At 25.6% G+C, this 23,750-nt stretch overlaps 6 protein-coding genes across 6 annotated transcripts; 4 read left to right on the top strand and 2 right to left on the bottom strand.

The window, feature by feature from the left end:
• The first annotated feature begins 342 nt into the window (after nt 1–342).
• LOC128960928 (amyloid protein-binding protein 2-like) lies at nt 343–2,749 on the top strand. Its single transcript, XM_054307097.1, has one exon. The coding sequence runs from the start codon at nt 841–843 to the stop codon at nt 2,698–2,700; it is 1,860 nt and encodes a 619-aa protein (XP_054163072.1). The 5' UTR covers nt 343–840; the 3' UTR covers nt 2,701–2,749.
• Nucleotides 2,750–3,116: 367 nt separating this feature from the next.
• On the bottom strand, nt 3,117–4,921 carry LOC128961033 (rho guanine nucleotide exchange factor 3-like). Its single transcript, XM_054307237.1, has 2 exons — nt 4,869–4,921; nt 3,117–4,791 (listed from the first exon to the last, which is right to left on the bottom strand). Exons 1-2 carry the CDS (start codon nt 4,905–4,907, stop codon nt 3,172–3,174), a joined length of 1,659 nt encoding a protein of 552 aa, XP_054163212.1. The 5' UTR covers nt 4,908–4,921; the 3' UTR covers nt 3,117–3,171.
• A 4,680-nt stretch (nt 4,922–9,601) lies between these two features.
• Nucleotides 9,602–12,517, top strand: LOC128961660 (major facilitator superfamily domain-containing protein 12-like). The gene is made up of 11 exons (XM_054307918.1): nt 9,602–9,954; nt 10,020–10,125; nt 10,186–10,278; nt 10,347–10,429; nt 10,506–10,614; nt 10,679–11,011; nt 11,084–11,173; nt 11,242–11,334; nt 11,694–11,879; nt 12,014–12,237; nt 12,508–12,517. The coding sequence occupies exons 1-11, from the start codon at nt 9,653–9,655 to the stop codon at nt 12,515–12,517; spliced, it is 1,629 nt and encodes a 542-aa protein (XP_054163893.1). The 5' UTR covers nt 9,602–9,652.
• Nucleotides 12,518–12,975: 458 nt separating this feature from the next.
• LOC128961659 (uncharacterized) lies at nt 12,976–14,097 on the bottom strand. The gene is made up of 2 exons (XM_054307917.1): nt 14,073–14,097; nt 12,976–13,952 (listed from the first exon to the last, which is right to left on the bottom strand). Exons 1-2 carry the CDS (start codon nt 14,095–14,097, stop codon nt 12,976–12,978), a joined length of 1,002 nt encoding a protein of 333 aa, XP_054163892.1.
• Nucleotides 14,098–16,241: 2,144 nt separating this feature from the next.
• Nucleotides 16,242–17,447, top strand: LOC128961335 (tetraspanin-8-like). The gene is made up of 5 exons (XM_054307563.1): nt 16,242–16,341; nt 16,445–16,642; nt 16,699–16,773; nt 16,853–17,125; nt 17,212–17,447. Exons 1-5 carry the CDS (start codon nt 16,279–16,281, stop codon nt 17,374–17,376), a joined length of 774 nt encoding a protein of 257 aa, XP_054163538.1. The 5' UTR covers nt 16,242–16,278; the 3' UTR covers nt 17,377–17,447.
• Nucleotides 17,448–17,785: 338 nt separating this feature from the next.
• On the top strand, nt 17,786–19,244 carry LOC128961070 (uncharacterized). The gene is made up of 3 exons (XM_054307280.1): nt 17,786–17,902; nt 17,998–18,360; nt 18,489–19,244. Exons 1-3 carry the CDS (start codon nt 17,861–17,863, stop codon nt 19,119–19,121), a joined length of 1,038 nt encoding a protein of 345 aa, XP_054163255.1. The 5' UTR covers nt 17,786–17,860; the 3' UTR covers nt 19,122–19,244.
• The last annotated feature ends 4,506 nt before the right edge of the window (nt 19,245–23,750 follow it).

Raw genomic sequence — 23,750 nt, 5'->3', positions numbered from 1 at the left:
TATAATTTATTACATTACAGTATAATAATAATAATACTCAAAAACTATAGCAAATGTGTTGTTTCATCACAGAGTTTGCAAATGATAAGCATTTCCTGTGTTTTAAAGACAATTGTCATTAATATAATAATAATTGTAATGAAATGCAATATAAATGTGAATAAACCACTTAATTAACAATTTGGGCCAACATTTAGTAGCATCCGATGCAAAGGTAGGCACGAGTGTAGTCCTAACCCTATGTTATGTTATGTTTAAACTTTAAAGAGCTGTTGTGTCGATGGTATGCCTGAGTTTCAGATGTGTTATAATAATAATATAAATTTAAAAACATTTATAACTTATATCCCAGTGCTGTGTATATGACGTCATTGGGTTCAAGAATTTACTGCAAAATCAATACAAAAATATATTTAACAAATGCTTAACATTTGTTGCCATTTATTGACACATATATTGTGTTTACACAACACTATTGGTTGCAAACAATCAAATCAAGTGTTAATATTAGCGGTAAATCAGTCGCCAAAGTGGTGACCACTCGTCAGTCGTCATCGCAGTTGTGCTACTAATTGGTTACCATAAATGGTGACAAACTGTGCACTGTTTTGCATCGCAACCACAGATCTTATGATATTATCATAAATATATGTTTAAAGAGACAAAACTGTGATGAAGTTGTTGTGGTAGTGATCACAATCACATCCACGACGACAGGTGGCCACCAATCGACACATGATTGTTATGCAGACAAATGAAATGCTGATCTATAGTTGACCTATAGGTGACCTATAGGTGATCTTGAAATAACTGGTAACTACTATCACAGTGTTGGCCACAATGTCGTGTCGCCGTCTTTACGAGTCGTGTGTGTCGATTGTCTCGAAGATTGATTTCATTGTTTATGAATCCAATTCACTCAAGTGTTTGCCAACAAATGTATTATTTGATGTCTTGTATTACATGTCATTGAATGGCAATTATTACTATTTGGAGAACTATTTCATTGATTTAGATATCATTTATCGATTTATCACTGAAATCAAAGCCAAAAGAAATTCATTGCATTATATGTTTCAAAGTCTTATGGATTTTGATCTCAATATTGGCACCAAAATTGTCAATAAATGGAAATATGTGGCACAACATCATGTGGTTAAAGACATTAATAATATCACTGCGAACTCTTCCAGTAGTTTAAAGAGTCTAAATAGTGAAGCAATCGACAGATGGACGGCCAGTAAATTTGGTCTCTGTTTCGCCACATTTCTTAAGGAGAGCGGTTGGTATGAATTGAGTAGAGATGTCTTGGAACAGACTATCTGTTTATATGAAGACGAAGAAGTGGGAAAAGAAGATAAAATATTTGATATAATATTTGAATGCAAATGGAAATTGTTATCAGTTTTGAACTCTTTTTGTAATTTTGAAGAAGCGATGGAACAAAAGGATGAAATACTTGAATTAATCAATTATTTTGAACTCTTCAGTGATTCAAAACGATTCAATATATCTCAGGTTTACACAGAGTTTGCACAGTTATTCTTCTTCCAGAGCTATTACGATGAGTCATACCAGTGGGCCGTTCGGGCCATTGAAAACTTGTCGCCACAAACACCCGTCCAAACTGTAATAGATGTCTACAGACAGGCGGCCAAAACAGCGGTCGTGAAGAGAGACTTTAAAAGGGCTGAAACACTCATAAATCAAGCGATGATTTTATGCAAAGAGACATTTGGTGTGAATGAAGAAAATACTAAGTATTCAATTGGTGTGATTCACCTGAAACTCGCCGACGTCTTCCTCGACTACGGCTTTTATTTGCTAAATGTTGATCTCATCAGTCATTCGGTAAAATTATATGAAATGGCTCTCGAAATACGCGAATACATATTTGGCTTAAATGATAATAGCGTTACAAATCTCTTGATTGCCATAACTCATGAAGAATTAGGTTACGCTTCATATGTCCACGAATACAGTAGTGGCAACTTCTTAAGCGCCAGTTTTCACGCTAACAAAGCTATGGCTATTGTTACACAATTAGTGCCAACAAATCATTTATTACTGGCATCTGCTAAACGAGTGAAGGCATTAATTCTTGAAGAGATAGCCATTGATCATCACGACAAAGACGAAGAGTGTCGTATGTTGGCTCAGTCACGGGAACTGCATTTGTCAGCTCTCGATATGGCCAGAAGTGCTTTCGGTGAGATTAATGTACAAACAGCCAAACATTATGGAAATTTGGGCCGACTTTACCAATCAATGAAACGGTATAAAGACGCTGAAGAAATGCACTTAAAGGCCATCCAAATCAAAGAGAAACTTTTGGGTCCCGAGGATTATGAAGTGGCCCTATCTTTAGGTCATTTGGCATCACTTTATAATTACGATATGGAACACTACCTAAAGGCTGAAAAATTATACTTAAGATCAATTGAAATCGGAGTCAAACTGTTTGGTCACGGATACAGTGGTCTTGAATATGATTACCGCGGTTTATGTCGAGTTTACTCTAAACTACAAAATGGAGGCGAATTACACAAATATATGCGATTACTTAATCAATGGAGAGATTTACGCGAAGACATCACTCGAGCGGTTCACGAGTCGCCACCAATTAAAGATCTCAACAAAATGAAGAGATTATCACCCGATATGGTCATCGCTATCATCGAAAAACAAATGACCACTTGATTGAAGCCTTAATTGTTATTCATAAAAATAGGTCTTTATTTTGAATTTAATATTAATATTACATAATTATATTATCAAAAATTTAGATTTAGGTGTATAAATACGTACAGTAAATATACATATATACAGTAAATTATATTGTATGTATATATATATTATATAACTTATATACAGTATATAAATATATAAACTTTAATGTTATTTTTTGGACCGCTTTTGGTCAATTCATAATTTTTAAAACAAAACAAATTTTAAGTATTATATTTTATGTTTTAGCCTAATATAGTATTGTTTAAACATTTTTGTTTGTTAATTCTCAATCACATCATCAATAATTAAATATATTTTTAAAAATATTATATATTTATAGTTGTAAATATTTTTTGTAATTATATATATCAATATATTATAAGGCATCTGAAATTCATTGATTTTCGGTATAAATTCGGTAAAGAATTGCTTAAAAAATTGCTAAACATAGCATTCGGTCAAATCATTTTCATTATGAAACTTAATCTTCTTTCGCGGCGATTCTTCTGTCTTTTTAAGAGATTTATTTGGTGTTTGCATCGGCTCTTTAAAGATAACAGTTTTGGACATAATTTTAGGTATCGTTGGATTATTTGTCATCTGTTTAATAGTATATTTATCGAGAACTTGTCTTAATTTATTTGACCACAATTTAAAATTGTTGGCGTCTTTAGCTTGAAGTGTATAAGTGATGTCGCGTTGAGAGGAATAAACACGAAAGACAAAAGATTTGTTTGGATTTACCGGTCCATTGAGTGTACGATTTAAAGTATTGCCCATTTTTACAGCTGCTCCCGAATCACACTGCAGTTCGCCGATTAGTATGGGTTGTCGGTAGAGGACAAAAGCACCGGAATCGTTGTTATGTCTCGTCAGTACAAAACATGTATCAAATAAAATACATAAAACTTTTGTTCCCCGAGAGTTACGTAACGTTCCGCTGCATATAATAGCTTTGGCTTCAATTAGACATACGTTTGAGTCACAGCTTCGGTCGAAATCGATTTTGTCGACAAACACTTTGCATTCTTCTTCACCCATTCGGTAGTCGACTTGTGATATAATTTTCTCCATTAAATTGACGGCACATTCAATAGCTTTGTAATCAAAACTTGTTTCTGAAGTATACTTTTTTATGGCTCTTAAAAGCAGAGGATATTTAACTAATCGATTTCGAGGAACGTCTAAAAATGCCCACAAATCAAGTCTTCGGCTAAATGGAGACTCAAGACATCGTTGAAGAAAATCATTCATTCGCTTATCGCACTTAATCTTCATTTCAAGTATTTGTTTCGCTGCCCTTTGATTTGAACAATAATTCTCATAAACTTCCAGTTTTGGTGTCCAATCCATTAGAACTTTACCGACTGATCCAAAGATACCATTTTTATCTCGAATCGCTTCTAAGTTCTGGACGAGTGAAGAGTGCACTGAATGTAAAGCATGCAAATCACCGAATATCTGAAAAGCCTCGGATTCATCAATAATTGCCAAATGAATTAAAGAGTTTTGATACGTGGCCTCAATTAGTCCCAAATCGTAACACATATCCATTTCTCCCGAAAATAATTCAAAGATAGCTTCTTGTCGTTTATATTCACAAGAACTGAAGGCCTCTTTAAATTTGGTCACCACTTCTTGTGGTATACTTTCTATCCATAATTTGGATGATTGTCTACAAAACATACGACTATTACTGTTTTCATTTCGTGAAATCGGTGTCGAAATGATGCGATTAGTGATCGGTAATGATTTCTTACAAACAATTTGTGGCGAAGATATTGAGGGTCGGATGCGTTCACAGTTGCTGTCATTGTTAACCTCTTTTCTGTTTCTCTGTTTGTTTTTGGCCTCCAATTCATTGTTGAGATTTTTTGGCGACAAAACCGATGACTTATTTCGTGTCAATTTAGTTGTCGTCAAAAATCGTCTCATTTTCTTCAGCGACGAACTCTTCAATGATGACAACGAAAATGTCGACGAAATCGATATATTTGTTAAACTAATAAAAGAGCTCTGATTTAAGTCATGACGGCTTCGGTGATGTCCTTTAAGACCAATCTATCGGTGGATCAAATGCGGTGATAATTAATTAATCAATTAAATAATTTGTTATTTTAAAAAACGTTTTCACTTACCATTGATTTAAATCTCAAACTATTGTTTGAATCATTCATTTCTTTAATTATCAATTTTTATTATCATTTAATGTAAATAAATATTATATAAATTTGTTTAAAAATGTAATTAAATTATCAAAAAATCAAATAAAAACTTTAAACTATAAATAAACACTAAAACTATTAATAATGTTATCTCTTATTCATATCACACAAACACACCATTGATTCAAATATTTGTTTCAATGCTTTTTTAAATATTTGAAATCCCATTGAAAGCCAATCACTGGTTGAAACACTATTGAGAGTCAATCCTATTGGACATACATATCACACACCCGTCTCCACAGTAGCGCACTGTCAGCTAAATAGACATTATATAACTGGTTAGACAACACGTATAGGTATATCATATTATACTGTACTGTATTAACATGTATTCATTATATGGCCTCAACATTGAATTATCATTTTAGCTATACTTCAATTGACAGTAGTTTTTTAATCAACAATTTTTATTATTTTATCATTAATTATACACTTTATATTGTATCAGTTATATCATTATAAGTATATATATTGTAATTTTTTCTCAAAATTTATTATCGTTTAAACTCAAGTCTATTGAGAATCACTTTTTAAAAATAATATTTGCTATTAATTAAAGTATTGTTAACTCATTTTTTAAAAATTAAGTAATACTACACTATTATATTATTTATTTCTAAAAATTATAGGTAAAAGTTATTACCAAAAAAAAAGGTTATAATTTATATATACTGTATATATCAGGATTAAGCAAAGTATTGGATATTGGTTGGGATAAAAATTTTATTAAATAATTCAATTTAAATGTGTTATAAAAACACAATAACACTTAATTAACAATTATTAGTTAAATTTTTAATTTTTGTTTGAAAAAATATTTTGGTGTCGAATGCGATGATATTTTAGGAGGGGTTAGTTTCTCATCGTTTTTAATTACAATTTTTCATATTTGGTCAAAAAGACTGAGAAGGGGTAAAATCACTAAATCTTTGTCTTAGGGGGTATTTTTGTTATACCCCCCTTTGCTTAATCCTGATATATATATAATAAATATTTTATTAAAATAGTCTTAAATGTATATTATAAGCATTTAATAATAATATATATTACTTTATCTCTAAATTTAGGATCTAATAATTATTTAACCTTTTAATTGTATTTAAAATTGATTTATTAAATATTAATATAAAGCAATGAATGGCATTGGTTTTAGACTTATCTTAATACAGAAATATCTATACTTTAACAAACAAATACTGTGTAAAATGTAATTTAAGGAAATGTGTAAAAATACAATAATTAACAATACAATTATATTATTAATTTGTTTGAATAATTTAATATAATAAGATTATATCATTTAAACAAAAGCTATAATGTAAAAAATATTGTGTGCTAATTTTCATAATTTTATTTATTTATTGATTAAGTATAATTGATTGAGAATGATAAAGTAAGGTATTGTATAAATAATTAAAGTAAATACTGTATATAGTGTTAACTCAAAAAACAATTTTATATATACTGTTTAGGATTTTAAATGTTTAATATTTAGTAATACCTGTATGCATTATAGATAAATTCTAGTATAATTAAAATTAATTTTTCATATTAAAAAAATAATTCAAAATAAACATATTAAATAAAAAACAATGCAATAATATACAGTATAATTGATAAAATTTAAGCTTTTAAATAAAAAATTTGTTGTAACAAACTAAATATTTCACAAATAAATTCCCAAACACGCGAATAACATTGTATTACGATATCAGTATCAAAATCAATGATTACATATGAAATTATTTACATTAATTACTGTATATTTCAAGTAAACAATAGGTTAATGATATCAGTTTTTTCGGACTCGTGACTGAATTCTCCCACAAATTGATTATCACTTAATTAAACAAATATTGATTTCTTTAATAAACTCTTATTTAAAAATCTTATTAAATGACTTTACAGTACAATTGTTACTTAATTTTTGTAAGTGTTATTATATTAATTGCACATTTAATTGTTATTACTTAATAACTTTGATCTAATAATCAAAAAAGTAAATTTTCTATTGTTTTCTTATACTATTAATAATAGTAAATATTATTATTAATAACATCACTACCATTTGGCAAATGATTATTGTTATCTAAATTAAATATTAGTCTGGGCTCTGCTGGGGATAATTATGTGTAAAAATATAATGATTAATATAGTTAATTAATAATAAACATTTTAACTAATAATTTTTTAAACAAATATTAGTATTATAATAAGTTATTTTCTAAACAATTTTAGCAATAATAATAATATTAAAACTTGATAATAAAGTTTATTTGCTATGAAAAGTCCTTTTAGTACCTATTAAATCATTTTTACAAAAAAAAGTTTAAAAGGATTGATTAAATAACATTAAGGAATAAATAGAAATTTGACAGAAAATTGTTATCACATATCAATTACATTTTCAATTCAAAAGTCAAGTGAGTCTTTAACTTTAAATTTATTTATTATATGATACGGTATATTAACTTATTAATTACTCAACACTTTAAGCGTGCCGTCAGTCTATTGGAGAAAATGTCAATTATTTTTTAAGCGTGCGATCAAAGTTTATAGTTAATGGCGTTAATTAATTAATTAAAATAAATTAATATAAAAATATTTAATATATACATTTATATTAACGTTTATATTAACAATAAGAATAAATGTAGTTTTTGAATAATATGAATTGTGTAAAAATAATTTAATTATTTAAAACTATTTAAGGCTATAATATCATTTATGTATACAATGCTTAAAATAGAGGCGTATTTAATACTGTATCTACCAATTTAATTTAGATAAGTTGATACATTGCAAGTTTAATATACAACATTGTAAAAGTTTCCGAAATTATTATTATTATATTAATTATTGGGACAAAATAATATTAATTATTTAAGTAACAAATTTCTTGTAAATTATTATTAAAAAATACTGCACTTTAGATTTTATATATAAAATTAGATTTATTATAAATTATAAGAATTAATCAATTTCATGGATTTTTAAATATATAATAAGAATATAGATAATTAGTTTGATGTCATATTATAGTAAGTGTTTACTTTATATACAATAATTATTAACACAATATAATTCATGAGTACAATATCTTGTCAGATGACCAACAAATCTTAAGATAAAAATTATATATAAATATATCAATTTTAAAATTAACTATTTAATTAGTTTAATTTTCATAACTATTTTTATATATTATAATCGCAGTAAAAATTATATTTTAGTTTGTGAATAAAATTTTTAATAAAATTTACATCAATAATTATTGAAGTACATAAATAATTGATTTAAGTAAGTATTTGAATAAATTATGTTAAATTATTAAGTTTTATGATGTCTTCAAAATAGATTAATAATAAAATTGTTAATTAATCATAGTTTTGGCCGACAATGTGTTACAATAGTAGTCATTGTTGCACTTAGTCGACAATAAACTATTTAAATGAAAATTTAAAAATAATTTATTTGTTTTTATTATTCGATATAATATAATTAAATACATGTTAATACATGCATTTTAAGTTTTAAGTTTAAAATTAATTTCCATTAAATTCAAATCGTGAATATATAAATCATTTATTATAATATTACAAATAAATCATTATTTTGTTATTTTAAATTCTTGATTTATGATATAAATTAACTTAATTATTATTAGAATTTTAATAATATATTTAAATCTATTGATCTATTGAAATAAAATATGCTTTTAAAATAACAAATATAGAAATAATTATAATTTTTAATGTACTTTTAAACGTGCTGTCTGTTTTAAACGATAATTATAATAGATTAGCATTAATACTGTATTGTAATAAGTATAGTAAATAAAATCTAATAAACATTAGTAATAATATCTATATTATTACTTAATTACATTACAGTATTATCTAAAGCAATATTATTTATTTAGAATAACTCTGTTATTGCAATATTATATGTAATTAAAAGGTAAAAAATATTCTTTAATTAAGTTATTAGTTATTGTTTTGATAACTAAAGTAAATATTTTGTTATATATTTATTCCGAATTTTAATGGGAAGTCCGTAATGAATGAAATACTATTTACACATAATTCTATACATAATATTTATATTTTTTCAAAAATAAAATATTTATCACATTAGCTTTTTAGATTATTTATTTCAAATTTATCAAATTAAAAATATTTATACTAACAATTGTTGTTATATATTATATATTTTTATTTATTGTTATAATTTGTAAAAAATATTATAATTTTTCATGTTTATGCAATTTTATTATATTGTAATTTTCATTGGAATTGCATAAAAATGTTTATTTAATAGTATATAAATTTATATATACGGTATAACAGTAATTATATAATTTTATATATTGTATATGTTATATGGTATATTATATTTAAGCCAATAGAAGTTAATAATAAATATATAATAATTATTTTATAGAAAAAGAATTGGTTATATATAATGATTAAAACCAAGGCTATAAAACATGTGAATGTAATTGAATTTTGCTATCATTTTTAAAAATCTTCAATTAATATTTGTTTTGTAATTTTATATTATAACACCAGTGTATTCAGTATCATATAATAATCGATAAATTTTTTTATATATAAATAAATGTGAAATTTATTGTCAAATAAAAGTGATATAAAAATTAATTTCAAATACATTACTATTAGAACTCTTGAAAAATGCAAAACTCTGACGAAGTAAATGAAAGATCAAAGAATTATGTCAACCGTTTGACTGATGATTCCAGTGATGGAAGTGTAAGAAGTGATGAAACAATTAGCGATTCTTCAGCAAAAGTGAGTCATCTTTCGTGGAAAACAAAGATATTCTTCAGTTTTGGTCACATATACAATGACTTGTGTGCATCCATTTGGTTCTCCTATACCCTCATCTTTTTTCAATTGCAATTCAATGGAACAATAGCTAGCATTTTGATATTGTTAGGACAGGTAGCCGATGCAGTGGCCACACCGTTTGTTGGGTAATATATTTTAATTAATTTTTGTTTTATCAAAATTAAAAATTAATATTAATTATTATTTACAGTTTCCAATCGGACCGAAGCAATACCAACAGTTTATTATGTAAATACGGTAAACGCAAAACATGGCATTTATTGGGAACAATCCTTGTGTCGGCTTCATTCCCATTTGTATGTATAGTTTTTATTGTATTTATTAATTATATAATAATAATTATTATTATTATTTAGATTTTTAATAAATGTCTTAATTGTGAGGATTCATCACAAACATCCAAAATAATATATTATAGCGTTTTCATTGTTATGTTTCAATTTGGTTGGGTATGTTTTATTATTACAATAATGATAAAAAAATAATATTAATGCAATTATTAAAATTGTTTAATTAGGCGGCAGTTCAAGTGGGACACGTATCACTAATAACTGATTTGAGTCCCAGTACTAACGCAAGAGTATCTTTAAATGCTTATAGGTATGTAATTTAATTAATTTAATTTTTCAATAATAATTTAATATTATATTAATGATCATTAAAATTATTATTAAAGACAAGCAGCGACAGTGGCTTCGTCTATATTAGTCTATCTGATCACTTGGTTTATATTAAGACAAAGAGGATCATCAACTTTAGGCAAAAAAGATTCCGATGTTTTTACGGTAAATAATAAAATTATTTAATATTTTATACATAAATAATAATAATGTTATTTTATATAAACAGCTTTTGGCTTATATAGTATGCGGAATAGGAGTTGTATTTTCAATATTATTTCACATATTTGTCAAAGAAGTTGATAACTCGTGTTCATCTGGATCTCCAAATTCATCACTTTATGGCTCATCAGATGATTTAGTGGATAATAATACTTACCGAAAGAGATCCGATTCCGATTCATCCATTAAAAAAGATAGTAAAGATATTTATAAAAGTGATAGTAATAAAAATGACGACATTTTCAAGATCTCCGGTGATAATCCTGAGTTGGGAACCACTGCTTGCAATCGCCAATACAAGTGGAGTGATTGGCTTAAAAATATAAACTTTTATAAAGTGGTTTGTAATCATTTATTATTTTATATATTATTCTGTTTTATAAATAATTGTATTTAAATTCAATTATTATAGGCATATATTTATATGGTTTCGCGATTATTTGTAAATCTTACACAAGTTTATACACCACTATTTCTTCAAAAAACACTATATTTGCCAAAGGTATGCAAAAAATATTATCAATTTCAAACTCTCTATAATTAATCAAATAAACAACAATTTGTTTATAGGATAGTATAGCTATTATACCATTTGTGACATATATTAGTGGATTTATATTTTCATTTGCGTCGAAATTCATTTCAGCCAAAACTGGACCAAAAGTAAGTCAATGTCTATTAAATTTCAATTATATTTGTAATTATTTTTTTCTAAGTATTTATTAAATATTTGTAATCACACTGTAATTACATATATATAATCTTATATATAGTTTATTGTTATTGAAAAAATACTGTTTTACGTGTAATCACTCCTATCATTACTAATTAATTAATCTCATAACACTTGATGACACTATCATATGATGTCTCCTACCTGTGTTTGATTAACTAAAAAAATAATGTAATATTGTGTTCATTACTCAACAATATTACTGATATTTTTATTTAATTTTCAAGTGATTTCATGTGAAAACTTGAATAAGTTTTATATAAATTAATTAAATTTGTTTTATTTTCAGATACTGTTGGCGTTGGGCTGTGTTTTTGGATTTGGGTCTTGTTTTTGGAATAACTTCGGTTCCATTGAAAACGATTCATTCAAGACATGGCAGGTGTATGGGGCGACCCTACTCTTTGGTATTGGCGGCACAACTATGCTTATCGCTAGTCTTGCCCTTACATCGGATCTCATTGGAGGCAACACTGTATGTCTATTATATAATCAATATTAAGCTTTTGAATTAATACTGAAATTATTATTAATCAACAATTTCAGTGCAATTCGATAACTAAATACCCAAATACTAACTATAAATATATTTATGTATTTCATGTATAGATGAGTTCAGCCTTTGTTTTCGGTACAATGAGTTTCTTTGACAAAGTGCTCAATGGATCAGTTGTAGTGATTTTGGAGCAAATAAATCCAAATAAAAATATGAATGACGATAACGATGACAAAAAACATACATCTATTTTGTTTTACCAAAATATTGTTGTATATGTTTCCGGTGCCACAACTATACTCACACTTTTGGGTATTATTCCTCTAATAAAAACAAAGTTTGCAAATAATGTTAAAAATAATAAAAACAATAATAATATTTCTCATAAAAAAATTATTGATGAAAAATGTAATGAAAAACCAATAGTTGAAACAATTAAGTATTAATTTATTATTTTTGTTGTTGTAAATATTTGTAAATTTAATGTAAATAGCAATTTAGATTATAATATTAAAACTTTGTGTAAATAATATACACTATTTATTAAATTATTTATACTTTTTTGTTAAACTTTGTATTTGATAATATAATATTTATTAATTTAAAGGCATGGCTAAATGTAATCATAGTTTTAATAAAAATTGTTTTAATAATAGCATAAAACTATTTATTATATTATAGTTAATAGTTTTGCAAACTATAAATGCAACGTTTGCTAAAAGGTTATTTCAATCATAATATACATGAATAATATATTAATATAAAATTATCACATTTGGTAAAATATTTATAAATAATATGAATAAAAAAATAAGTGCATGTTTTAACATATAATGTTAATTTAATTAACAATATAGACAATAGATATGTTACATATTTATACAGTATAAATGAGATCAAAATAAGAAAAATAAAACCATTTAATGATTGTCTATTATTTTAATGATTTTTATCATCTATTATTAATAGTTTATTATAAATATAATGAAATAAATATTTTTAATGTTTTAGAGATACAGTATTATAATTTAAAAATAATTTACATTTATATAATTAAATAAGCATAATGTTAAACTTAGCAAGGTAGTAATTCATCTAAAGTATAGCTCCAAATAGTGCGCCCGTCCTGACAGAGAGGTTGGCCTAAAATTTTGTCTCTCAGTAAGTGCTTGTTTTGGACAATCCATTGAAAACGACAGTTACATATCAGGGGGTTATAACTGACAACAATAGTATTGGCATATTCTGAGTTCAATAGTAACGGAGCAAATATGCTATCATCCAAATATGTAAATAAATTATCTGATAATATCAGAAAAAGTGGTCGATTTATGTAATGTAATGATCGGATGGCAAGACTTGTGTCCGACAAGTTGTTTGAGTGAAGATTTATGACAATTCTTTGACTCGACGGTTGTTTTATAGCGAACGCCAGGTCTGAGATCTTACGGATTCGGTTACGACTGAAGTCAAGGAAACACAGAGAGTGAAGTGTGAAGAAGGAACAGCTGTCGATATGAGTGATCTCATTGTTATTTAATATAATTTGTTTGAGGAAAGGCTGTTCAGTTCGCGAGAAAGCATTCTTTGGTATCCTATCGTAATTGGTGTCAGTTATAGACAACACTTCCAGTCGTATAAATCGGTTTAGTATTGGTAACGGATCTCTTCGGTTATAATTAACTAATGATTTGTGACCTTTAAGTATAAAATGTCTGTTCATGCGATATGAACTCCAAAAGATATACGGATCAAAGTTTTCAATGGGATTATCCACTATTGAAATGCTGCGAAATTTTAATCCTTTGAATAATTTTATTTCATAAAAATATAGATTTTTCACTGAAGTCTGCGATATATTCAATTTGCAAAAAGTCTTGGACACCATTGAACCGTTAAGATATGTATTGAGTCGTGTAAAGGCTCGCATCACATCCATGTCGTTGATATGCTGACCGTTGCAACTAATGGTCAGATCGTATCTCTTGGCCGGTTGTGATGAACACACGCACGGGTAAAAAAAGTCGGTCGCCGGACAAAAGGCATTAATTACTATTAGTTGTAGTGATGAACATATTATAACAACTATTAAATAGTTTGTAATTTCTATAAATACATATTAAAAATACTTTTTTAAGTTTAATATAATTATATTAAAATAAAATAACTTACTCGTAATGTTTGTAATGTAGATCATTGTCGGAAGTTTAAGTTAAAGATATTTATCACTTACTTTCGGCAGTGATTTTATGCACTAATAAAAGTAATCATAAAATTAGTTTTACATTAATATTTATATAACATTTAATTTTGTCAACTCATTGTAATATTGATTGCATTTATAAAATTTTATTATAATTCAAAAAACAAAACAAAATTGTTATTAAAAAATAAAAAGAAAATCAAAACTATTCCGAGAATTACGTAATCGGATATTAGACTGAATAATATGTAATGTGTTTTATTTCATTAAACTATTTAAACATTGAGTTATAATAATTTATTACACATTGTTTTACTGCATTTTTAAATCAATCAATACATTTGAAATTCCTAATATAGTATTAACATAAACGATATTTAAAAAAGTTGTGATATACAGTATATTCATTGAATGTTTAATAAAAATTTGATTCTCACTTTACAATAGCAAAAATTTTAATGTTTTGCCAATAAATTGTTTTAATGTTTTTAAATTATGATTATAATTTTTGTAAAATTATAGTCATTTATTTTTTAAATAATATAATTACTATCATTTATTTACAATTAATTTTTGAATGGATCACCTATGACTTTCAATCTAAATTTACAATAATTGAGTAAATAAAAATATACAAAATATAAAAAAACTACAATATACGGTATATATAAGTAATACAGTATATATATATCTTATTTAGATCATTAAATTTTAATGCTTTAATATTAACTATAAAAGCATTTATATTATTTGAACACCAATTTGCGACAATTTAATTTACTATTATATAAATATTAATAAAAATTGCTTAAATTAAGATTAAATAAATTACTATCTAATAATGATTGTTTTGATTTATTATTATTAATATCTAAAGTTAAGATAAAGTTAAGAAAGATTATTTACACTTACATATCATATGATAAATGTTGAATATATTTGTGAACCAAATGCTGTATTACTTGTGTGTAAATCATTGCGTCAATGAATGCATCAGTTTTGGCAAACGTTTAGTTTATTCATAAGTTTTGTATAACTGAAGGGACAGTTGGGAGCAGATGTGGTGTCCAAATGATGAATGTTTTGTCCATTGACTCAGAAATTCAATAAAAGAGTGACCTATAGGTTAAATGGGTGACACCTATTCATACTATACTTTGTCACTCTTTCTCTATTAAAATAATTAAAAAGCAGTCAATTAAATGTTAAATTCATTGACGAGTTTCTAAAGTTATAGACTTATAAGCGACAGAATATATAGTCTGATACACGAATCATATTTAATAATAATGTTATTTGAAAGCAAAGTTACCCCCAATAACAGTGCAAACAGTATACAGTATATTACAATTGGGATCCAATCAAACATCCCATACATATCCCAATCATGACTACAGTAAATCAATTTTCAGTTCATCCAAATTTATCAATACACAGTTAAATGGTTATTATTATAAGTGCAACAATATATTATATCTTATTTTTTATATAAATATTATAACATTTTTATAAATCATCAATAAATATGTAAACTCATTATTAATGATCGGTATTTGTAACGTATGTATAAAATCAATCACTAAACGAGTGCTAAATTTGTTTTGTGTTAATTTAGTTTAACTCTCAAAATGTCACATTTTGGTCACAATTTTTTTTCTGGCAAACTTTTGCTAAAATAAAGTAAATACTAAAATTTAAGTCTAATGTATCTTTAATACAGTATTTATTTTGGCAAAATATTAACTAAAATCATTTAAATAAAATTTTGTTTTAAAAATAAACAATATTAATCTCCAGCTAATATATAACAAGACTTCACATTTGTACCTTATTTTTATTGATTATTTAACTCATATTACAAAATTAACATTTTGTTGTAAAAATAATATTTTCACTAATAACTTAGTATATATTTTAAACTATGCACTTAATATATGATAGTATTTTGTTATATAATTTCTTGATAAAGTAGTTTTAATTGGTTTGAATTATTAGTTTTTTATTATAGCATTTTAATTAATTTTTGTATTTAAAATTTTTGTATTGCAATATATCTAAACAATAATGTTAACTGTCATGGTAACATTACTTTTATTATAAGATATTATTTGATAAATAAGTATTTTGTTGTCAATAATGAAAACAACAATTGAAATATTAGTTAAGGTGTGAAAAATGGATCAAAATAAGCTTAAATGTGTCCGATATTCACTTATTTTATTTAATATAGCATTTATGGTAATATACTGTATTTTAGCGTTTATTTAATATTTATTTATGAATTATCGGTAAAATAATAAATTATTAATTAATCAATATATTTGTTAATAAATATAAATAGGTATTCGGTTTAATGATAGCCATATTTAGTATATATGGTCTCAAATGCAATGAACGCCTATTAAGTCTGTTATATGATATGAGTCCTGAAATCAGAACCGTTAAGAAATGTTTTGTAATAACGGGTTCACTGGTTATCATAAATGCCATCTTTGGTCTGACGGCTATCTTCAAGAAAAAATTCAGTATTTTAATAGCCGTATGTCTCATAAATTATTATTATTATATAATACTGACAATTAATTATTATTACAGTTTTGCTTTATATTAATCGGATTATTTGTGTTCACTTTATTTTCTATAATAATGGGAACTATTTGTCATCGAAATGTATTTAAAGAGTTTATAAAATCATTGGAAATGTAATTTATTTGCATTAATATTATTTTTATATAAAATGCTTGTATAGATCACTAACTTAAGCCCTACAATAGCATCGACAAGATTTTCACATATGATGACTGAATACCAGTGGAACGGTATGAATAACAGGACGGGAGAGTTGGTCGATGAGATACAAATTGAGTTCAATTGTTGCGGTTCTTTCAATGGGTCTCACAGTTGGGAACTATTGAGACCTACCGGCACCCCTCTGGGCTCATATCCATTATCCTGTTGTTTAGATGATATAAAGTATGACTCGCAAAATGAATGGTGCGATGAAGAACAGGTTCATAATCAGGTAATCTTATTAAACATAGCATTGAAATAACATTAGATTTTAAAAGCATGAAAATTAAATTTGTTTTTTTTTTCAATAATATTTAGGAGTCGTGTATAGACTCGACTGAAGAGTCCATTATAAAAGTGTCAAATAGTCTTCAGATAATAATTGACATAACCATCGAAGCAGCGGTCGTTCAATTACTTTGTATTGTTTGCATATTTTTGCTTAGATCTAAACCAATCGATAGACAGATTTCTATAAATTGAGTTAATTTTAAGTTCATTTATAATTAATTATTTCTGACAATTCTAATTGAAATCATTATAATATACTTTTTATTATTAATTAATCATTTTTAGTAACAAATGTTTTTAAAATAATATTTTGTAAATCATATATATTGATTGTAATGTACCAGTATCAATTTATAAAATTAAGTAAACATATTATATACAGTAAATACAGTAATAATATATCAATTTCAATGCAATGTTTAATTTACTGTCTGATAATGTACAAATTTGGCAAATCAGGATGATGAAAATAAAAAAATTATTATTAATTATAATGTTGTTTATCAATTGATTGTCATTTGAAAATATTGATAGATAAACATCTGCTAAATAAAGAGTTTATAAAAAATTATGTGCAAATAATCACTATAACTATAAATATGATTCAATAACTGATTTTTTTAGTATTTGCTTTAATCTGAAAAGCAAATCATTTTATTTATTTTTTTCCGACAAAATGTTCAATAAAATTGTTTTATTACTTTCATTTGCATTAACGGTAAGTCATCTCATGATAGTCAGTGAGACAGACAAACAATTCAATATAATAACTCATAAAAAATAAATATTGATTTTTAAAATGTCAAATATAAGGTGACTTTTAGTCAAAACTTTAACCGCGATTATGTTGGGGTTGCCTTTTCGCCCTATACTAAGCACTGGGTGGGCAAAACACTTCCGTATTGGAACTCATATTCACTTCAGGATATAAAAGATATGCTAAATGTAGTGAACGGCCGGTTTAGGAGTATAGCGACATATGGTATGGGAGTTGCCCCGTATAATGTCAACAATAGATGGGATCAGACAGACTCAAACTGTTTGGTCGCACGTGCGGCCGCTTCCATCAATAGCGATAAAAAACAAAACGCGTTACGTGTGGCTCAAGGTATTAACCAAAATGAAGACCAAAATATCCAGAACAAGGAGATTGATAATGCATTTTCAGCCGCACAGGTATTGTATACTCTCTAATGTATACTTAATATACTATACTTTATTTCCCCTATTATAATGTAATAAATAAAAACTATAATTTAATTTATCATAAATCAAATATAATATTAAATAATTTGTATTATAAGGACGCGAATGGTATTTATGGAAACACTGTTTGGGGCCTAATCTTTACTAATGAATATTTTACAAATGAATTGACTGGAAATCGTATATTAAATTTGATTAAAAGCCATAAGAATAGAGCAAAACAAATGAATCTAAAGGTTGGAACTCGTATTCATGTTTGCGGTCTTATCCTTAATAGCGGTTCAATGCGCGACATATTAGCAAACATTATAAGAGAGTCTGATTTTATTATGTGTAACGTCTATCCCGACGCTAGTGTTGTGAACGCCGGAACTCAAAAATCTGTTGAAGCCGTCGGCAATGCTTTTAACAGTTATGTCAAGAAGTTTAAAGAAGTCAATCCAAACATTGATGTCATGATTGGTGAGACGGGTTGGCCATCACAGGGAATCAGCTTTAATAAGTCACCAAATAATGTACAAAATCTAAAAAACTATTGGACACAAATGGGTGATTGGGCCGCAAGAAACAAGGTTTTGGTACACATGTTTGAGGCCATTGATGAGCCCTGGAAGTCAAGTCAAACATCTACTGATATGACTTCTCCGAGTGGACCCAATGGTGGTGAAGGACATTATGGGTGGTGGCAACGTATTGATCAGGGAGGTGCTCCTAAATATACAGAAAAATAAATTGAATTATTTTTATTTCAAGTATTAAATAATGAACTTACAATACAATAATAGTTTTTTATAAATAAATTTTAATAACTTGTTTATTATGCAATCTATAGTATTATAGTAAATATACAATATATCTACAAATTAATATATTATACATATTTTAATTGTATTCTAAATGAAATTATAAATATTAATATATGTTTATAGAGTTAATATTTTAAGGAAAAATAATTTTTGATTACAATTAATGAATTTTCATTATTAAATATTTACTTTAATCTAACTAATTGGTATTAAAAATAAATGCAAATTTAATTTGTAAAGAAATAGATAATTTATTATTATTATTATTTATTAATCAGATATGTTTAGGTTATCATTACTATACGGGATTTAAAATTCCTCAAATGAGGTCTCGAACCTACAGTAGATTATAATTGATTAAATTTGTATTATTTCACACAATTATAGTTCACTAACAATTAATAGTAATTATTTTATTATATTGATTTTGAGAGTCGTTATTATTTATATCAAAATGACATTAATTTTATCTTAAATAAATTGTTTGCAAAATAAATTTATTAACTATAGTATAAAGTATAAAATTAATTTAATTATACTTTATAATTAATAATTTTTACCATTTTTATTATTGTTTTATTTATAAATCATAAAAATGGAATTCTATTTATAACATCAATTAATTTTATTATAATTAAAATTAATTAGCTAGAACAATTCAAATATTGTATTAAAACAGTCAATATTTTCTCATAAAATAATACAGAATATTAATATTTGTATAATACTATAATAACCACAATTAAGTAATGAGTAGGTTATGGCTATTTAGCAGTCGATAACATCTGGATTTCATCAAATTACTCCTTTAAACAGATTTTTTTTAACCAAATTAAAATAAATTGTCGTTAAAAACGAAGAGAAATGGATCCACTCCTAAAATTTTGGCGCCGAAGGAGTGGATTCTTTAAAAAAAATTTAGTTAATAAATGTTAATTAATTGTTATTATGTTTTAACAATTTATTTAAATTAAATTATTAAGTAAAAATAAGTAAAATTACATATAAAAATACATTAAAATATAGAAACTAAAATATTAAAGATTTTTGTTTTGAAAAAATTAATTATATTAAAAGTAAAATATTATTTTAAAATAATAATAATAGAATATACATTATATTATAATATTTTCCATTTTACCCCACCCTATACCACCCCAAGATCCAAAACCTTGCTTAACAATAATCAATTTTTTATATTATCAATATTGTATAACAAAGTTTTTATTTATTTATGTTTTTATTATTTACATATTATATTAATAGTGTTAATTCAGATTATTTTATTATAAACAAAATCTAGTGTTTCATTAATCTGTAAGAAAATATTGAAATTAATTTCACACAACAATATACACTTCTATAGATGTCAATAGACTTGCAATAGTAGTGACTTTTTATGCTATTATTACATAATTAATAATTCAATACTTTTGTTAACAATATAAATATCTTCTACTGTAATACAGAATGATTTTAACAATAGTTTATAGTATTTCTTGTTATGAGATTGTATACAATTTTCTATAGTAATTATCAACAATTTTTTATCACATATAATATTTTATAAAAAATTATTTGTTGACTCATCATTACTGTTGTTTTCTTGTTAATATGTAATACCAATGATTAGGATTTGATTATAATTTTATGACAATATTAAAATATATTTAATAAATTTAATTTTGTCGTAAATATAAATTTTCTATTATTTCTGTTTGAACACTCATTTGCATCGTTTTTCTAATAATTAATTGCTTTGTAATATCTAATATTTAGTTTTTAATTTCCATACATTTATTAATTTCTAAATATTAGTTTTATATAAAAATTGTGTTATTGACTCTTATTATAATCGCTATATTTTGATGTTAGGAAAGGCACTGCAAATTAAGCATTTAATATCAAATGTTTAGTTCATTCAATTGTATAGTTTAGATGAACTTTGTATTCAATGTAAAAATAAGTTTATTTTTGAGAAACAATTATTTGCTTGAATATAACACAAAATATTTTGACGACAAAACATGCGATAACATAATAATAGTGCAAATTTTGATGAATAAAGTCACTATAAACTAAATGTACTCATACTATATAATATTCAATTTTCATTATGATAATCTCTGTGCAAAGTGTTTGATTTTAGGATTAAATTAAATTGATTGTTATTTGAAAAATTTTACTTTAAATTAAGTTACAAATAATATATATATATTTATTTATTATATTTATATCTAAAGCGTCTCTAAAGTGAAAATCTAGTTCAATGTGTCAAACCATTTGTTTGTCTTATATTTAGCTGTTCATCAAATAACGAGAACGTGTTTAATAACACTTAAAGAGTTTAGTTAATAGTCTATTATAATAAATAGACTTAAAGTTTATTATGTGTTTGCTTTTCAATTTGTGATATTTTAGGGGATATATTATAGTAGAAACAATTGAAGCCCATTTACCACTCCATTAGAGTTGATTTGCAACCTTAACAACACAACTAATTGTCATTACAAGCAAATATAGTGATATAAATAGATATAACTTTTAAAATGATTGAATACCCGGCAAATACTGTGTTTCTCTAACCTTCATATATTTCAAGATATCTGTCGACAACAATAGCAGTAGTATCAGTGTATACTACAGATACAAATTGCTTATGTATGATATTTGCACATCCCTTTCCAAGCATTTCATATATTGCCAATAATTACCATATACTGTATATTAATAATATTGAATAATCTATTGTTTCTAAATAATAGAAATTAATTAAAATTACTGCATATGTTTGAGTGTCACTAAGTTCACAGTCAAAAAAAACTGCGATAAAAAGTTTTAAAAATATGATTTCAGTTATAAGTTATAATAATAACTAAGCAAAAGATAAGATAATTTTTATTTCAATTTTACTATAATATCAGTAATAATACTCATATAATTTAAGTGTCTATATATTAATATATAGTAATATTCAAACATAAAATTTGATTTGAATTACAACTGAACTGTAATATGTTTTAAAAATATAAAATTTCATTTTTGTTGCTTTTTTAAACTTCAAAAATATTGTGTATTTTGTGACACAACTAACTGATCCGACAAAGAATGAGTAATATAATACATAAGTTTCGGTCGTCGACACCACCAACGATAACAGTGACCAGCGAGAGCTCGGGTGGCGATAAAAAGGAGAGTAAGTTTAAGAAGTTTAGACAACATTTTCATAGATCTTCTCTTGGATTGAATGAGAAGACAAATCTATCGAAAAAGAGGTCGGCGTCGACATCAGCCCTCACACAAATCAATAGCCAATCCAATGAAAATGTCTTCGCTATCCATAGAAAGCGTACTTCAGTTGTCTCGACGATGACAACTGTTAGTCAAAGTAGTAGTTATAACAGTGAGGAAAGTGATGAACCAACAGAACTGCCAACTATTAGGTCGACATCACAGCCAACACCAAACAGGACACAGATGTCAGCTAAAGAGTTGATTGAAATTATGATAACCAATCTTCAGATATTAGAGCGAAAGAATGAGTTCCTTACTAAAGAAGTAAACCATTTAAGTGAAGAAAAACTCAAAATTGAATCGGATTTGAGTTCAACTAAAGTAGAGCTTAACTTATTTAAGAATCGTTTGAATCAAATCGAAACAATAGCTGATGAGTGGCACTGTTCGCTCTGTTTGGACAACAAAATCAAAATCATGACAACTAAAAGAGTCATTATGTCKACAATCTGTGGTCACCTGTTTTGTTCACTATGTGCTCAAAGTTTTATTAACTCAAGCCGTCCCTCAAAGTACTGTCCAATATGTCATAAACTATTTAAAGATAATCAACAAAATTTTCATCAAATTTTCTTATGATTTTTATTGTATTTTAAGAAAAGTATTTTTTATATAATTTAATATTATTATTACTATTACTAAATGACTTAGTCATGTAAAACTTTTTTTTACAAACTTTATCAAAACTATCTTTAATTATCTTAATTTGATTACTATAATATTTGTTTGTTTTTTAATTGACACTAATTATACACAATTATAACCTTTATTACTTATGAAAAACTTTTCAATTGTAACAAAATATGCAAACAATGTATTATATGCTATTTGTATTGTACTGTATAACAGCATAAATCATAGCATTACAGAAATTTTGCGTAACATTAGACAAGTTTTTTTCAGTGAAATATGAATAAAAGATTTGTCTTCAAAAAAAATCTTTATTATTGTATTTATTAACAAAAAAGACATGAATTGAGTTTTTTACAGGAACTGGTGTTACACTTTTGATACATTTAGCATTAATAGTATTTATGCATATCGTAGCCTACATTTTGTTTTGAAACATTATTTCAATTATTTCATATTATTTGGTGTCGTATCATATGATATAATATAAGTTGTGTCGCGCCGTTAGCAGCATATGCTGTCCCAAACAACTGATATATTAAAACTGTTCAAACAATAAGAGCTTATCACTGGTTGAATAGGAATATTAAAGATAATAACTGTTTGCTCTGATGTTTTGAAACCTACACT

The sequence above is a fragment of the Oppia nitens genome, unplaced genomic scaffold (assembly GCF_028296485.1).
Source record: "Oppia nitens isolate AA-2021 unplaced genomic scaffold, nextdenovo-longstitch-racon4-pilon3 scaffold5_pilon_pilon_pilon, whole genome shotgun sequence".
NCBI lineage: Eukaryota > Metazoa > Arthropoda > Arachnida > Sarcoptiformes > Oppiidae > Oppia > Oppia nitens.
This window is presented reverse-complemented; position numbering and strand designations above follow the sequence as displayed.

Bases quoted from the DNA above. Each gene is read 5' to 3' on its own strand.
- LOC128961660 (XM_054307918.1), top strand. From the start codon at position 9,653: ATGCAAAACTCTGACGAAGTAAATGAAAGATCAAAGAATTATGTCAAC. The intron at 9,955-10,019 runs GTAATATATTTT...TATTATTTACAG, and splicing joins GTGGCCACACCGTTTGTTGG to TTTCCAATCGGACCGAAGCA. The intron at 11,174-11,241 runs GTATGCAAAAAA...ATTTGTTTATAG, and splicing joins AAACACTATATTTGCCAAAG to GATAGTATAGCTATTATACC.
- LOC128960928 (XM_054307097.1), top strand. From the start codon at position 841: ATGTCGTGTCGCCGTCTTTACGAGTCGTGTGTGTCGATTGTCTCGAAG.
- LOC128961335 (XM_054307563.1), top strand. From the start codon at position 16,279: ATGGATCAAAATAAGCTTAAATGTGTCCGATATTCACTTATTTTATTT. The intron at 16,342-16,444 runs GTAATATACTGT...AAATATAAATAG, and splicing joins TATTTAATATAGCATTTATG to GTATTCGGTTTAATGATAGC. The intron at 16,774-16,852 runs GTATTTAAAGAG...ATGCTTGTATAG, and splicing joins GAACTATTTGTCATCGAAAT to ATCACTAACTTAAGCCCTAC.
- LOC128961070 (XM_054307280.1), top strand. From the start codon at position 17,861: ATGTTCAATAAAATTGTTTTATTACTTTCATTTGCATTAACG. The intron at 17,903-17,997 runs GTAAGTCATCTC...GTCAAATATAAG, and splicing joins TACTTTCATTTGCATTAACG to GTGACTTTTAGTCAAAACTT. The intron at 18,361-18,488 runs GTATTGTATACT...TTGTATTATAAG, and splicing joins ATGCATTTTCAGCCGCACAG to GACGCGAATGGTATTTATGG.
- LOC128961033 (XM_054307237.1), bottom strand. From the start codon at position 4,907: ATGAATGATTCAAACAATAGTTTGAGATTTAAATCAATG. The intron at 4,792-4,868 runs GTAAGTGAAAAC...ATCCACCGATAG, and splicing joins GTTTGAGATTTAAATCAATG to ATTGGTCTTAAAGGACATCA.
- LOC128961659 (XM_054307917.1), bottom strand. From the start codon at position 14,097: ATGATCTACATTACAAACATTACGA. The intron at 13,953-14,072 runs GTAAGTTATTTT...TACAACTAATAG, and splicing joins CTACATTACAAACATTACGA to TAATTAATGCCTTTTGTCCG.